The 13,721-nt window shown below is 53.5% G+C and overlaps 1 protein-coding gene and 1 pseudogene across 9 annotated transcripts in view; both read left to right on the top strand.

The window, feature by feature from the left end:
• The window catches only part of MAP4 (microtubule associated protein 4), a 113,605-nt gene extending 103,309 nt beyond the window's left edge, over positions 1–10,296 (top strand). For 6 of the 9 annotated variants that reach the window (XM_039837623.1, XM_039837624.1, XM_039837620.1 and 3 more), the window contains 7 exons: positions 1,460–1,581; positions 2,517–2,732; positions 5,625–5,826; positions 6,381–6,440; positions 6,558–6,850; positions 8,126–8,239; positions 10,081–10,296. In XM_039837623.1, the coding sequence (XP_039693557.1) occupies positions 1,460–1,581; positions 2,517–2,732; positions 5,625–5,826; positions 6,381–6,440; positions 6,558–6,850; positions 8,126–8,239; positions 10,081–10,281 (1,208 nt within the window). In that variant the 3' untranslated portion in view covers positions 10,282–10,296. The remainder of the gene's footprint in view (positions 1–1,459; positions 1,582–2,516; positions 2,733–5,624; positions 5,827–6,380; positions 6,441–6,557; positions 6,851–8,125; positions 8,240–10,080) is intronic. The other 3 variants (XM_039837619.1, XM_039837625.1, XM_039837621.1) reach the window with 3 other exon arrangements.
• LOC120582568 (uncharacterized) lies at positions 1,989–2,107 on the top strand (annotated as a pseudogene).
• Positions 10,297–13,721: the final 3,425 nt, after the last annotated feature.

The following is a 13,721-nucleotide window of genomic DNA, read 5'->3' as shown; positions in this document are numbered from 1 at the left end:
CACCCCCATCCCATTTCTAGACGAATGGTTTCATGTCACACGCACTGTTCTGCTCCTTGCTTTTCTTTTCACTTAGAGATCATTCCCTATCAGTCATGAGAGGATTTTTTGGTGCTTTATTTTTCAGACTCAAGAGATGATTGATGATATTGATAATTTCTGCCATAATGCTTTAACCAGTTTCCTGTTAACAGACTTGAGGGTTGTTTTGGTCCTTTGCTTTTCAGAGCAGTGCTCCGATGAAGGACCTTGAACATGCGATATTTTGCAGGTGTATGAATGTATCTCTAATATAAACTAGAAACTGGATTTCTGCATTAGAGTTTACCTACACTAGTAATTTCCAGAGATACCACTAGGCTGCCTTGCATGTGAACTGGACCGTTTGTTTCCCACACTTACCAGCACTGCGTGTCTTCATGTTGTCCCTGGCCTACTTTCAAATTTTAGGACTGTTGACAATATGTTAGGTTGAAAATGGCATCTCAGTGTAGTTTTAATTTTCATTTTTCTTAAAGATTGGACATCTCTTTTTATTTTCGAAAACGATTTATATTTCTGTAAACTGTGTTCGTATTCTTTTGGCTATTTGTCCAGTGCGTCGTTGACTTATATAGGAGTTATTGGTTTGTAGGAGTAATTTCTATAATAAGTTCTTTGTCATTGATGTGAAGTTCAGATGTTTTTTTCCTGTTTATCATTTGACTTCTCTCTCTCTCTCTCTCTCTTTTTTTTTTTTGCCACATTAAACGTTTTTATTTTTCTTTAGTCAGACTTATCTTTTGTGGCTTCTGGATTTCATGCCAACTAGAAAGATTTTCCCGACACCCAGGTTATGAATCTCATGATATTTTAATGCTCTCAGGTGTAGCCCTATTGAAGTCTGAAGCAGCTTCCTCACAGAGGCGCTGCTGGGCTTAGTTGTGGTCCATGGGCTCGATTTCTGGCCCTGGGTCTGATTTCATGGGTCTGCTTGGCCTCGCTGGAAATCTGGGTCGCTGCTAGAATTAGATCGAGTCAATCTCACATCCTCCGTAAAGTGGCGCTTTACAGGGAAAGGAAGTAAGAGGAGGACCTTGTGGCTCTTACCCCATCTCTTTGCAACCTTCGTTCCAAGAGATAAACTCCAGTAGAAGAGGTTTTTGTCCTGTGTGCTCCGGGAGTTAGTGGTTGGTCTCCAGGGAAGGGAAGCCAAACGCGAAGGGCCATTTCCTCCCATTGATCATTTGTGCACATCCCACTTAGGTTGCTTTCCCACAGGGACAGGCCACCCGAATCTCTGGAATCTGAAACTCCGTCCGTCACAATGAGAGGAACTTGGGAGCCTTGTCCACGTTTCAGCCGCACGGCCCTGTGGATGCTTTTCAGAATGAAGTGCTCGTTAGTTGTCTGTCTCCACTAAGACTTTTTTTGAAATGGGTGTAAAAAATATTTGCTTAGCATAACTTTCCCCACTTAGGAATAGCCAAGCCAGAAGAAGGACGGTCTGCTGTGACTACGACCGGAAATGACATCACCGCACCTCCCAACAAGGAGCTCCCACCAAGCCCAGAGAAGAAAACAAAGGTAGTTGCCGGAACGGTGGGTTGTCTTTTACCGTTGTAATTTTTTTTTTAATTGTATCTTCAGCTATTATTGCTTGACTTGTGAATGAAATTTCTTTTTTCTGAGCTGTTGTCAGTCCTTTCTCAAGTTTGGACGTGCTCAGGAAACATTTTATGTTCCGCTTCAGCATAGCGACCTAACTCAAACCTTCATCTCTCTCTCTGCCTTTGACCCTGCTATCTTGAGTGTCTGCAGAGATGTTCTGCAGAGGCCGATTCTGCCTCCCTTACCAGCAGTAGAGGCAGTTACAGGCTGTTCTGAAATCTGTATTCATGAAAAGGGAGCACAGATTTTTAGGGTGAATCACAGCTTCAGACACTTAGTGGTTCTCATTACAAAGTTTAAATGCCACACTTTGGTGTGATCTTAAAACAGGATGCCTTGTCTACGGCCATGCTATTCTGAACGTGCCCAGCCTTGTCTGATCTCGGAAGCTAAGCAGGGTCGGGCCTGGTTAGTACTTGGATGGGAGACCACCTTGGAAGACCAGGAGCTGTAGGCATTTAAAACAAACAAACAGGATACTGAAGTTGCCTCATCAAGGTACAGGTAATAATGGTGTAATTACCTCCTGATGACCATTCTTCATGGAATTATTTCAGCCACCAAAAGTTAGTTAAATGTTTAGGGCTGTTACTGGATTTAAATCTTCAGGTGTCAAACTGCTGGAATGGGTAACATTGTCATTAAGAAACAATTCCCAGTTTTCTTTGTCTCCATCCTGGTGTCTTTCTGCTATTTACTGAGCTCAGAAGAAAGGAATGCTAATTTTCAGTTGCATCTTTCTTCATTGCTTATAATTTTATTTTGAATTGTGCAATTTATACTTTTTTTTTTTAATTTGTTTTTATTCTTGTCTGTGTGTTTGATGTTGGCCTTTAAAAACAAACAAACAACAAATCAACTTAAAGCCTTTGGCCACAACTCAGCCTGCAAAGACTTCAACATCGAAAGCCAAAACCCAGCCCACTTCTCTCCCTAAGCAGCCAGCTCCCACCACCCTAGGTGGGTCGACTAAAAAACCCATGAGCCTTGCTTCAGGCTCAGCACCAGCTGCCCCGCCCAAACGCCCTGCGGCCGCCACTGCCAGGTCTTCCATCTCACCTTCAAAAGATGTGAAGCCTAAGGTAAGTAGTCGCCTAAGCGCTGTGCAGGGAAAGGTTTTCGCCTCTGAGTGTTAGGGAGAAAGGCTCCTGTTGGTACCAGACCATGAAACCGGGCTGGTGGAACTTTGGAAAGGCCGGGTGAAGGGAGCGGGTGGCTGGACAGTCAGTGTGGGGGCCCACGATGCAGCTGTACCCTTCGAAGGCCTTTTATACTTTGAACCTCTCCCTGGCCCGGTGGAAAAGCAGTATTAGGTCTACTTTGGTCCCGCCTCCTTTCTCCCAATGCTCCTTACCGCTTTAAACACTTGCTGACCGGTTTCCGCTTCTCCACATACTGATCAGATTAGATGTTCCTTTCTGGGATAATCCCACATGAAATCCCCAGTCAGATTCCCTTCTTTGTCCTTCTCTGCAATCATCCTGCAGAAGTGAATCTGACCCGGTACTTTTGTGATAAGCTCTTCCAGCTTACCACTGCAGATCCCACATCACGTGGTAACTTACTTCTTCGCTTTTGGCGTTAGGCCACCTCTCCCTGGGCTGCTGCCGCACTGTTCAGTTTTCCAGGTCACCCGCGCGTTAGTGCCTGGTCGGTCTGGAACAGCATCGGTTTCCCGAGATGCTCGGAGGAGTCCGTGGCTGCCTCAACGTCCTGTTTTATTGGAGAAGGGCTGTTAGGTCGGCCTGATGTTAGTCTCTAAATTCCTGTTGAGAAATAATTTCCCATGTTAAAATGTCAGTGTTTTAATCTAATCTTGTAAGGAAAACCGGCAGAACCTAGGAGTTGCGGTCTAGGTTGAAATCCTGGCCAAGAAACTGAGGAATCCTGTCGTAGACTAGGGACGATGACATCTCGTAAAGCTTTCTGATCCTCATTTACCTAGTTGACTGCTTTCCTTGATTTTCTAGAAAATAATATCTTTGAATAGGTGGGCAGAGAGGAGGTGACCGGAGCCATGGTGTAGCTTATCCCCGACACACACTTAGCAGCAAATCCGGGGGCGGATAGAGGAGGGTGTAGGGAGGTGGGGCATCCATTGAAGTTTCACTCTACAATAGTAATAAAAATGAAGCGTACTGTACTGGTTTCTTTAAATACATTATCTCCTTGAATTCTCCGCACCCCATGATATAATATTAGCCCCCTCATTTTATAGCTCAGTTAAATAACCTCCCTGAAGTCCAGCACTAGTAAGTGGCAGACGCGGCGTTTGAACTCGGGTCCACTGCCAGGGTTGATGTTCGGGGCCTCTGTCAGCATGTTCTTTCACGGCCTTCTGCCACGCAGCTTTTAGTCAGCTGACCTGAAGAGGTGACCCACGTGATAATTATTAGTCTTTATCTTTTAAATAAGAAAAAGATAGGAACATTTTGAGAAACTAATAAAAACTAATGAAGTTTATTTTTATATTTTTGTCTTTATTTTAATTATAGAAGCAAACCGAGGGGGAGGGGAATGTATTCAAAAAGAAATAGATCTGTGATTCTGGCAGCGGAGAAAATATAAATCGAGAAACTGCAGTGTCTCCAGTGTAGAAAGCAAGCTGGGCCTGCAGCTTGCTGAGGCCAAGAGCCTGACACAGAAAGAATGTCACATCCTTTTCTAACTTCTTGTATCATTATTACTCTGGCTAGCAAAATATTTTTATGAATCATAGTCATAATACTGAAAATATGAAGGAGACCTCAGGCTGCACCTGGTTTAGTCTCCAAATTCTAGAACAAACAGGTAGGCGGTCCCTCTGCACAAACTCCAGTGGCATGTTCTGGGCATGGCTGGTAGCTGAACCGGTTCCTCTGATCCCACGAGGAACTTTGGGACTTCATTTATATAAATAGACATTACCCTGCTTTTGCAAGGTTAGGTTTTATTTAACTGGATGCCAGCCCTGAATTTCTGAGCACCTTCTTAGCCGATTTTCCATTTCAGCAATTCCCTGTTTGTCTCTGCCAACATACTGCCCTTTCTGTGGCCATTTCTCTTGGCGTAAGAAAGCTGGACCCACTGTGTCTGCCTGTGCACGTGGCTTACTCGAGTAACGTGGTACACTTGCTTATCAAAATAGTGTGTTCACCATCTATTCCTGTAGAAACCAAGCTAACTTGATTCCTTCGCTTCTTTGCTGGTGACATGCGCAGGCTCCGTCGGGGAGGAGCTGGTGACCCAGATGCGTGTGTCTACCTGTGAGAGACCTTTCCCTTAGCTTTTAGTTATAGCGGTGACATCGTGCTTCTCGTTCAATCTGTTGGTCAGGCCGGCCCCCTGTCATCTGTGTGCCCTCAGAGACTTCTCACAGGGTCAGAGCTGGTCCTTAGATCCTCTGTTCCAGCCTCTTTATCCAGAGGAAGAATGACAGCCCTAGAGGCCCAATGATTTGCTCAAGAAGACACTGAGGCGGGTGGCCAGACCGAGGCTGGAGTTCAGGCCCTGACCTGACGGCTTCAGCCCGTGTTCTCCCCATCTGCGGCCTCATCCTGTTCAGCATTCACTGGGTGCATCTCAGCCAACGGAATGGCTGGATTTGCCTGGACATCGTTTTTAATTTTTGTCTTGTTCATGATTGATTACTCTTTGGTCAAGTATTTAATACATCCGCATTTAGTGCAGTAGAGCCTGAGGCACGTGTAGTCTGCGATGTGCTGTCCTTTTTGGGGCTGTCCGTTCTCGTCAGTGCAGGTTGGTTTGCCGTCGTTTGGCTCCCCGTTTCCTGACCTCAGGGCGCACAGTCCCCTCAGGGCCAGTTTCTCAGGTTGTCTGGAGGACTCTGATCTCGGCCATGTACGTCCTTCTGGCAGTAGCTGCCAGACATCCAGCGCCCTGTTTTCTGGTGCCTGTCTGTGGAACTGTCCTTTGGTGTGACTTCTGGGGCCGTTGCTGACTTGCAGGTCTTATTTTCGCCTTCCCATTTCCAGCCTGTTGCAGAGGCCAAGATTCCTGAGAAAAAGGCCACACCGACCAAGCCGGCCACGCCATCCAAGCCGGCCTCATCCGTGGCCTCCCGGCCTGGCTCCAAGAGCACCCAGACTGTTCCAAAAGCCACAGCAGCTGCCTCTCTTGCCTCCACTGGGCCAAGCAGTAGGAGCACCCCCATGCCCTTGCCCAAGAGGCCCGCTGGTGAGTGTTGCCACCCTTTCCTCCTGTGGGAACTGATGGGAGGGGAGTGGGGGCCTTGGCTTTGCCCCAGCTGTAGCTCCAGCCAGCATCACATACAGCTGTGCAGATCTGCTTGTGCGTCCGTCCTTAACGGGGTACCTTGGAAATTGGCAGCCTTGATCTCCACGTGAGGTTAGCAGGTATGTGTATTCAGAGAACTCTTGAGCGTGCATTCTTAGCATCTCCGCAGCACGCAGCAAGCACGCTGTGGTCATGCGCCTCCACGCTAAGAAATAGGCCATTCCGTGCAATAGGCGTGTATTGCTCACCCACGTGGAAGGCATCGTCAGGACTGGGAAAGAAGAAATGCGGTGCCTGGCTTTGTACCCTGCGTGGGGCACGGTCTTCACATGGCCGTTGAGTGTACCACTCGGTCCCCAGAGACCAGCACAGCCTCTGTCTGGCTCAGAGGGGATATTCCGCAGTTGTCGAATGAACAGATGAATCTCAAGATTGGATGAGATATTCCGTAGGCCGGTTTGTTACAGGATACATCAAAAACTCTGTTTGTGCAGGCATCAAGGCCGAGGGCAAACCCGCAGACGTCAAGAAGACGGTCACAAAGTCTGCGCCAGGTAATGCGCCACCCCCACTTTGTGGGACCCTAACCTAAACCCCCACATCCCCCGCGGCCTCAAGGCTCCCTTTTGCTATCTCCCCCGGAACCTGCTGTCTCACTCCTGCCTTTGCAGCCGACCTGAGTCGCTCCCAGAGCCCCTCCGGCAGTGCGGCCAAGAAGAGCGGCCCTGCGCCTGGGGCGGCCTCCCCAGCAGGCGCGGCCCCCAGCCGAGTCAAGCCCACAGCCACGCCTCCCCGGCCCTCGGGGACTGCCGCGGCGGGCAGGAAGCCCACGTCAGCCAGGCCCAGCTCCTCTGCCCCCAGGCTGAGCCGCCTGTCCACCAATGCGTCTGCCCCCGACCTGAAGAACATCCGCGCCAAGGTCGGCTCCACGGAAAACATCAAGCATCAGCCTGGAGGCGGCCGGGTGGGTCCGGGGGCTTGGGGCCCTCAGCATGCCGGCCCCTGCTTCTTCCCTGCCACTTGCAGCCACTGTCCCCTCACATCCACCCCAGGGCGCACCAGAGAGGGCCAGTCAGGACGTGGATCGGTGCCAGGGGGCTTGAGCTGGACACTGGTCCCAGCCACCGGGCAGGGGTGGCTGAGCGCTGGGCTTTCTCTTCCCACCCGAGTCAGGGGCGCCTGTTCGTGTTGTAGGATTTAGGCTCATGTTTTCGTTTGGAGGCTAAAGGATTCTTCTCCTTTCCAAAAGGAACAGAGGGGGCCTCTGAGACTGAGAAGGGGAGACGCTGGACAGGACCCTGGTGTGTCGTGGTTCTCACGCCTGCACTGCGGGCCACGGGATAGGCAGCTGGGTGGGTGGAGAGTCTCTCTGAGGAAGGACAAGGGTGTCCTCTGCTGGCCAGGATGACTTGCTGCTGTGACCCCCAGCCGTCCTAAATGAAAAGACTGCTTGATGAGAGGCCTGGCCTTCCTTCTTGCACCCATCCTAGAATTGTTCGTTGTTAGCACCCATGGGGACCTGGTGTGGGGAAAGCTGGTGGCAAAAGGCCAGGTTCCGGTCCCCAGGGCCACACCCGTCTCGTCGCTTACGCCATGTCTCACGCCAAACCCACCACCGCCCCTCAGGGCAGGGCCCTCACCGGCTTCAATCCTGAGCTGTTAAACAGTCCAAGAGGGTGCAGGCGAAGCGGACCCCGACGGCCAGCCGGCCTCAGTCTGGGGCGAGGGCCTGCGAGCCTGCAGCTCCGGCCAGGCCTCCGGGGCCGAGGTGCCGAGGTGCTCCTGCCCCCTTCCCGCGCTTCTCAGGCTTTCGTGGTGCAAAGTTGCCGACGGTCTTGGCGGGGAGTCGAGGGACTCGGGCTGGTGGTTACATCACGTTCCCACCTACTTGACGGGTGTGACACTTCCGTCTTCAGCGGTGGTCCCTGAGACCATGGCAGCTTGCTCGGGCCGTACGGACCACTTGAGTGTGAAGACGCTGTGCTTGGTCAGTAACCCGCCTTCTCTCCGTGAGTGGCGAGTGGTGTGTCAATCTCTAACTCACGTCGCAAGTGGCCTGCAGCTCCTCCCTCTGGCTCGCTCTCCCGTGGGAAATGGGTGTTTTTTTCCCCTAGGAGCGAGGGTGACCTGCTTCTGCCCGGCGGCCTGGCCTGGCCTTGAGTCCCCAGCCTGCCCTCCTCTTTGATGTTGGGGCTCTTTGTCCTGGTTTGAAGTTTGCCCTCCATTTATCTCCATCTAGGCCAAAGTAGAGGAAAAATCAGAGGCAGCTGCTGCAGCTCGAAAACCCGAACCTAACGCGGCGGCCCGAGCAGCTGCCCCCGGCGCGAGCACGCAGAGACCGGCTGCCGGGAAAGTGAGTTTCGTTTAGACGCTTCCCTCTCGGAGGTCGAAGGCGGCCGCTGTCTCTTCCGACCTGAGTCGCTCTCCCTTCTGTCATCCCTTTTTCCTCTCTTTAAACGGGTTTCTCCTTTCCCACGTGCCCTCCGTGTCTGCTGCCTCAGCCACCTGGAAACCTTCCGTACTGACCCCAAGAGTGAAGAGTTCGTAGCCCGATAGTCCTTTCGGGGAACATGTATCCAGCCGGATAAGATGGCTCCAGAACTTGCACCCTGACCTTGGTCCGAAACCCGGCTGTGAGGCACGGAGGCCGCACGCAGGCCGCACGCACAGCGCCCAGGCTCTTCTGCAGCGAGGCGTGGCCCTGGCGACCTTCCAGCAGGCACTTTAAGCCAACCTGGAAGGCCCCCCTCCTAACACTGCTGGGTACGGGGATGGCCTCATTCGTCCTGGTTCCCCAAGTCACCTGTCAACTAAAAGTTAGGGTGCTGGGAGCAGTGGAACCCCCAGCCTCTGGGGGCTGCAGCCTCAGCCGCGGGGCGGAGGTGAGCTAGCCTCCGGGCTCTTCCCCACGCCTCCATGCAAACTGGGCCCTCCTGCTTGTGGCGGGAGCCTCCTCCCCTTAGCTGTGGCAGACAGGCGGGCTCCCTGGCCAAGGGCTGCCAGCGAGGCCTCGGCCCCAGCCCTTAGGACTCGTCCTGGCTTGTCCGGTCAGCGAGGTGAGGGAGGCTGCACCATGGCTCCGGGTGACCCTTACAGGTCTTGTAGGTTTCTGGTTCAGACCAAGGTTCAGCAAGAAGCGTTTGCTAACCAGCCGTTCATCAGTGAACTTGTAAAGGCCAGAAACGGCGAGGTATCTGGGTTAGAGTTCTCAGGATGGATTTCTCTGCTCAGTGGAGAACTCAGTTTGGGATTTGCGTCATTTGCAAAGGGCTCTGAAGGAAAGGAAGGAAGGAAGCTGGCAACTGTTCCTTCTTGAGAGGACTCCCGAGGAGTTCTTTGTTCCAGCCCAGAGAGCCTGGGCCTTTGTGTGGCTGCGCTTCTGGGGGGCAGTTTGCGTGCAGCCGTGTGCCCCCCACACCCACCCACCGACTGCGCATCGTTACAGCCCTGCCTCTTCTCTGCTCACGAAACTCACAGGCACAGTGCCGGGCATCTGGCGGGTCGAGTCATGAGGAAGCCTCCACCTAAGCCCCAGTCATGCCGTGCTTTCTCGAGCTCTGAGACAGATGGGCTACGCGGACTGCGCTCCCCCTGGTGCCCAGGGTCGTGCGCGGCCGGCCAGCAGCCCGTGGTCCACTGTGTTCACAGCTGACCAGTGTCCCTCGCCGTCAGTGTCAGATCTGTGCCCTGAGAGCCAGCTGCCCAGCGCTTCTCCCAGCAGCCTTTGCTCCCCGGGTGGGTCTGCTGCCGCCGGTCCAGGCCCCAGACTTAAGGGCAGTGGCATCCGTGGGCGAGGCCTGGTCCGAGGAGCAGGACACTTGAGAGAGGAGCTGTGGGAACCGGTCTTGCCCCAGCTCTCGGGGAGAGAGTGGGCAGGGGGTGGTGGGGCTGTACCTGGGTGGGCACCTGGGACTGGCTGCTGTCGGCCTCGTGGACCCCCAGGGAGCAGCGATGACGACGCTGTAACACTTAGGCATCCGCTTCCGTCCTCGTGGTGTGTGTTCATGTCCTTCACTCCCTTTCCTGCTCCTTCAGCTCCCTCCCCCGGCCTCCCACAGCTGCTCCGCTGGCTGGCGATGGGGTCGGGGTCTTAACAGCGCCCCCCCGGCTCGTGGTCACCGTGGACTCACCGCCGCCCCGTGTCAGCTCTAACCTGCCCTCCCTTGTGTTGTTTTCTGTTCTCTAACACTCCAGGTCCAGATAGTCTCCAAAAAATTGAACTACAGCCATGTTCAGTCCAAGTGTGGTTCCAAGGACAATATTAAGCATGTCCCTGGAGGTGGTAATGTAAGTATCAGCTCTGGACACCCGGCATCTGAGGCACAGGCCGCTGTGGGGTGCCCGAGGGGAGGGCCACCGGCCCGGGGCTCCCCTCAGGAAGTGCCCATGAAGTAAGGGGAGACCTGGCTGCTCCTGGGGGCGGTGAGCCCCTGCCCTCGCCCCGCCGGCGTCTCAGCCCCGTGGGTGGGAGGTCTGAGAGCGGCGGTCAGCAGTGGGCCTGTCGCCTGTCTCGAGCCCGCTGTGGGGGGACACACCTCTGTCTGTGCACCCCAGTACTGCCTGGAGTCCTTGTGGTCGTGGAGGCGGTGCCCTCTACCTGCTCCCCTCCCCGGTCACTCGGTCACTCGTCACTGTTCTCTCCCGGCCTCTCCCCCCTCTTCTCCTCCCACCCTCTCTCCCCCATTGTCCTCCGTTTCTAGTCCCCTCTTCCTTTATTCCCTTTTTCCTCCTCCTTTTTTTTGGTCCCTTTTCCTCCCCTGTCTGGCCATCCTCTCTGTCACGCTGCGTTTCTGTGCCAGCCCTGAGATCCGTGCTGGGATCACAGTGACTCCAGCTCACAGGGAGCCGAGGGCCCAGGTGTAGGGAGAGCCAGGGCCACGTCCCGTCGTCAGTCAGTGTGTGAGGGACGCCGCGGCGTGTGCCGGGGCGTGTGGGGGGCCATCCGCGTGCGCCTCCGCCCTTCACTGCTTCTCGCCCGCCCGGGGGAAGCCGTGCAGTCCTGTCTCCCGGGCTTCGTTCGCTCCCTTCTCCTCAGGGCCCTGCTGCTGCCGCCTTTTGTTCTCAGGCTCTGCCCCCCGCCCACGGCCTGCATGCAGCCCCCCCGCCACAGTTCCCTCGTGAGGAGGGCGGCCAGAGCGCCCTTTCCCGCCCCTTCCTCGGCATCTCCCCACCATGGCTCTTCCCCACGTGGGCAGAGACTGTGTCCTGGTCAGCTTGGTAGTTGGTCAGACATTAGCCAACCTGGTGTAGGGTCAGCTGAAGTGGGTGAAGCTTTAAAGGCTGTGTGTGGTTGAGGTGATGGAGATCCAGCCTGTGGGTCCCCCGGTGGGCAGTGGCTCTTGCCTTTTCTCTGGCTTTTGGCCTGGATGAAAACAGAAGGGGATGAAAACAGGGACTCTGAAGGATTGGGGCACCTGTGTGTGTGACACAGCTGTGCATTTACGTGTGTTGTGCGGTATAGATAATAGTTCTGAAAATAATCGTTGTCACTTACTGTAGTCTTTACTCTGCCTGCACGTGACAGCAACACGATTGTTTTGTGGAGAAATGTATTTTTTTTTTTAAGCATTTCCCTTTTTGGAGGCTTCCGTGACAGCAGGGCCTGTGAGCGGTGTTTCAGGTGGGGCGAGGAGGGTGGGCCTGCTCTGTGGCTGGAACAGCACTGCAGGTCTAAGCCCCTCCCCCGCCACAGCCCCCGCCCCATGCCGCGGTCCTGGAGTTATCCCGGTCAGCGCCCTCCACTCACACGCAGACACAGGCTCGGCCCCTCTTGAGAGCCAGGAGGATGTCGGGAGGTGATGGAGAGGCTACTTCCGCAGCTGATCCCAATTTCAAATTTGGTGGCAGTTTTAATTTCGCGTCACCCTCACGAGGGGGGGACATGTATGTGTAATGAGTTCCCGGACCTGTTAGGAGTAGCACACCACTGATATCTGCAGGAGGCCCACGGGGTGTCACAGACCAGTGGTGACTGTGTGAGCACAGCTGCAGCCGGATACAGTGGATGCGGGGTTGGTCGTGTGCCAAGAGGACCACAGAGAGGGACGTGGCTTCTGCTGGCTGGCAGGCTTCACTGGGGAGGGGACAAAGTAAACTGAGTGGTTTGTGCTAGCATCCGGATTCTGCTGATGAACTTCCCATGTTTCATTTCACATATTCCTTTATCCCTCCATTTTCTTCTAATCGACTCACGTTTAATTTTTTTTCTCCCACATTTGCATAAGACTTTCATAGGTAGTGGTGGTGTTTCTGTCAGTCATACCATGTCTCACAATTCTGGTTATTTCGTGATACTGTCACCTGTCAGTGCCCAACACCTAGACCCACAAGGTCAGTGGGCTGCATTTCTTCTCCATGTATTGCCTGGAACACATCTGTAAAACGAAACTTCTCCTTTACCAACTATGCTTTAATTGAGGACCAGGCACGAGGTAAAGAAGTGGAGGCTTTGAGGGCAGATAACTGTCAAGGACTGTTTGGGTTCCATGCCTTGGCCAGAGCCCGGCCTCGATGAGTGATTTAACGGTAACTCTTCACAGGTGGTCTCGGGGATGACACGAGATGACCTTGCCACCCTTGCTGCAGGACACATGGTGGCTTGGTTTAAACAGCTGCCACATCTCTTTGGCTGGGGAGAGTACACTTCCCTCTGGTCCTGTTGAGGGAGAATTGCAGCCTTGTTGGAAAGATGAGACAAAGCGAAGGCTGTTGTTCTGACGGTGGTGGGCACTCTAAATAGTTGCTGAATACGTGAAGTAATTAGTGTCCAGTTGTTGCCAATGTCCATTTAAGATGATGTGAAGAGCTGGAGCGCGGCTAGAGCCTGGGAAGGCTCCGGAGAGATGGCCTTAGAGCTGGGCTTTCAGGATGGGCGCAGGAGGGCTGAGATGAGCATCCTTTGATACTTCTAAATTAATTTTTTTGCGCACACGATTAGAAAAAGCCGGCTATAAAATTAGATAGAATGAGTGGAAAGAAAATCATTAAGAGACTCTCAGAATTTAAAAAGCTCTTCTCCCCTTAGCTAACATGAAACTGTGTAAGAAGATTTACCACAATAAGGGAAAGAGTGAGGATGGCCCAGGCAAGCTGGTGGTTACGGGAAGTTACTCTGTGCCAGGCCCTGGGCTGTGGGTGGGAATAAAGCATATAGCAGACCTGCCCTCTTGGAACACAGCGGAGGCCGCATTTCCTGACACTGGAGAAAGGAACACCAGGCGCCACAAGGTAGCTGTCGAATGGCGTTGTTAGGAAGCCCACCGGAAGGTGCGGCCTCCGCCGGCAGGGCCTTGCACGCCCCGACACGAAAAAGCCAGGCTCTTCCTCAGAATTGGGAGCAGCTAGGTCACTCACAGGAGGCCTGGACTCCCACCCAGGTGCCCAGCAGAACTCCCGTCTGTAGGTGCCCTTTCCTAAGTTAAAGATGTGCCATCGGTCCTGGTACCAAGATGTTTTTCCAAAGCTCCTGCAGGGCAGACACTGATGAGAGTCTGTTGGCCGTCTTACGGACGGACAGACAGATGGACGGACGGATGGATGGTCATCTTACGTATAGATTAGGTAGATATCTACTGTCAGGAGGGAAAACGTATTGGAAAAAAAAATGGAAAGAAATACACCAGAGTGTTAATTCCGGTTTATCTCTGGGCCAAAGAGTCGATGGGTAAGATTCGAGGTGGAACAGAAGGGATATTTCGGATCCGGATCCAGAAAAATGGGTGCAGAGCTGCCTGGCAGATGCGTGGATGGGCTCGGGGTGGAGAGGCCTGCGTGTGTGGGCAGCATCGGTTCGGTCTGGCTGGAGGAGGGGTCAGAAGCTACAAGCAGGGCCAGGA

This window comes from Pteropus medius, unplaced genomic scaffold, assembly GCF_902729225.1.
Source record: "Pteropus medius unplaced genomic scaffold, Ma_sr-lr_union100, whole genome shotgun sequence".
Classification (NCBI taxonomy): Eukaryota; Metazoa; Chordata; class Mammalia; order Chiroptera; family Pteropodidae; genus Pteropus; species Pteropus medius.
This window is presented reverse-complemented; position numbering and strand designations above follow the sequence as displayed.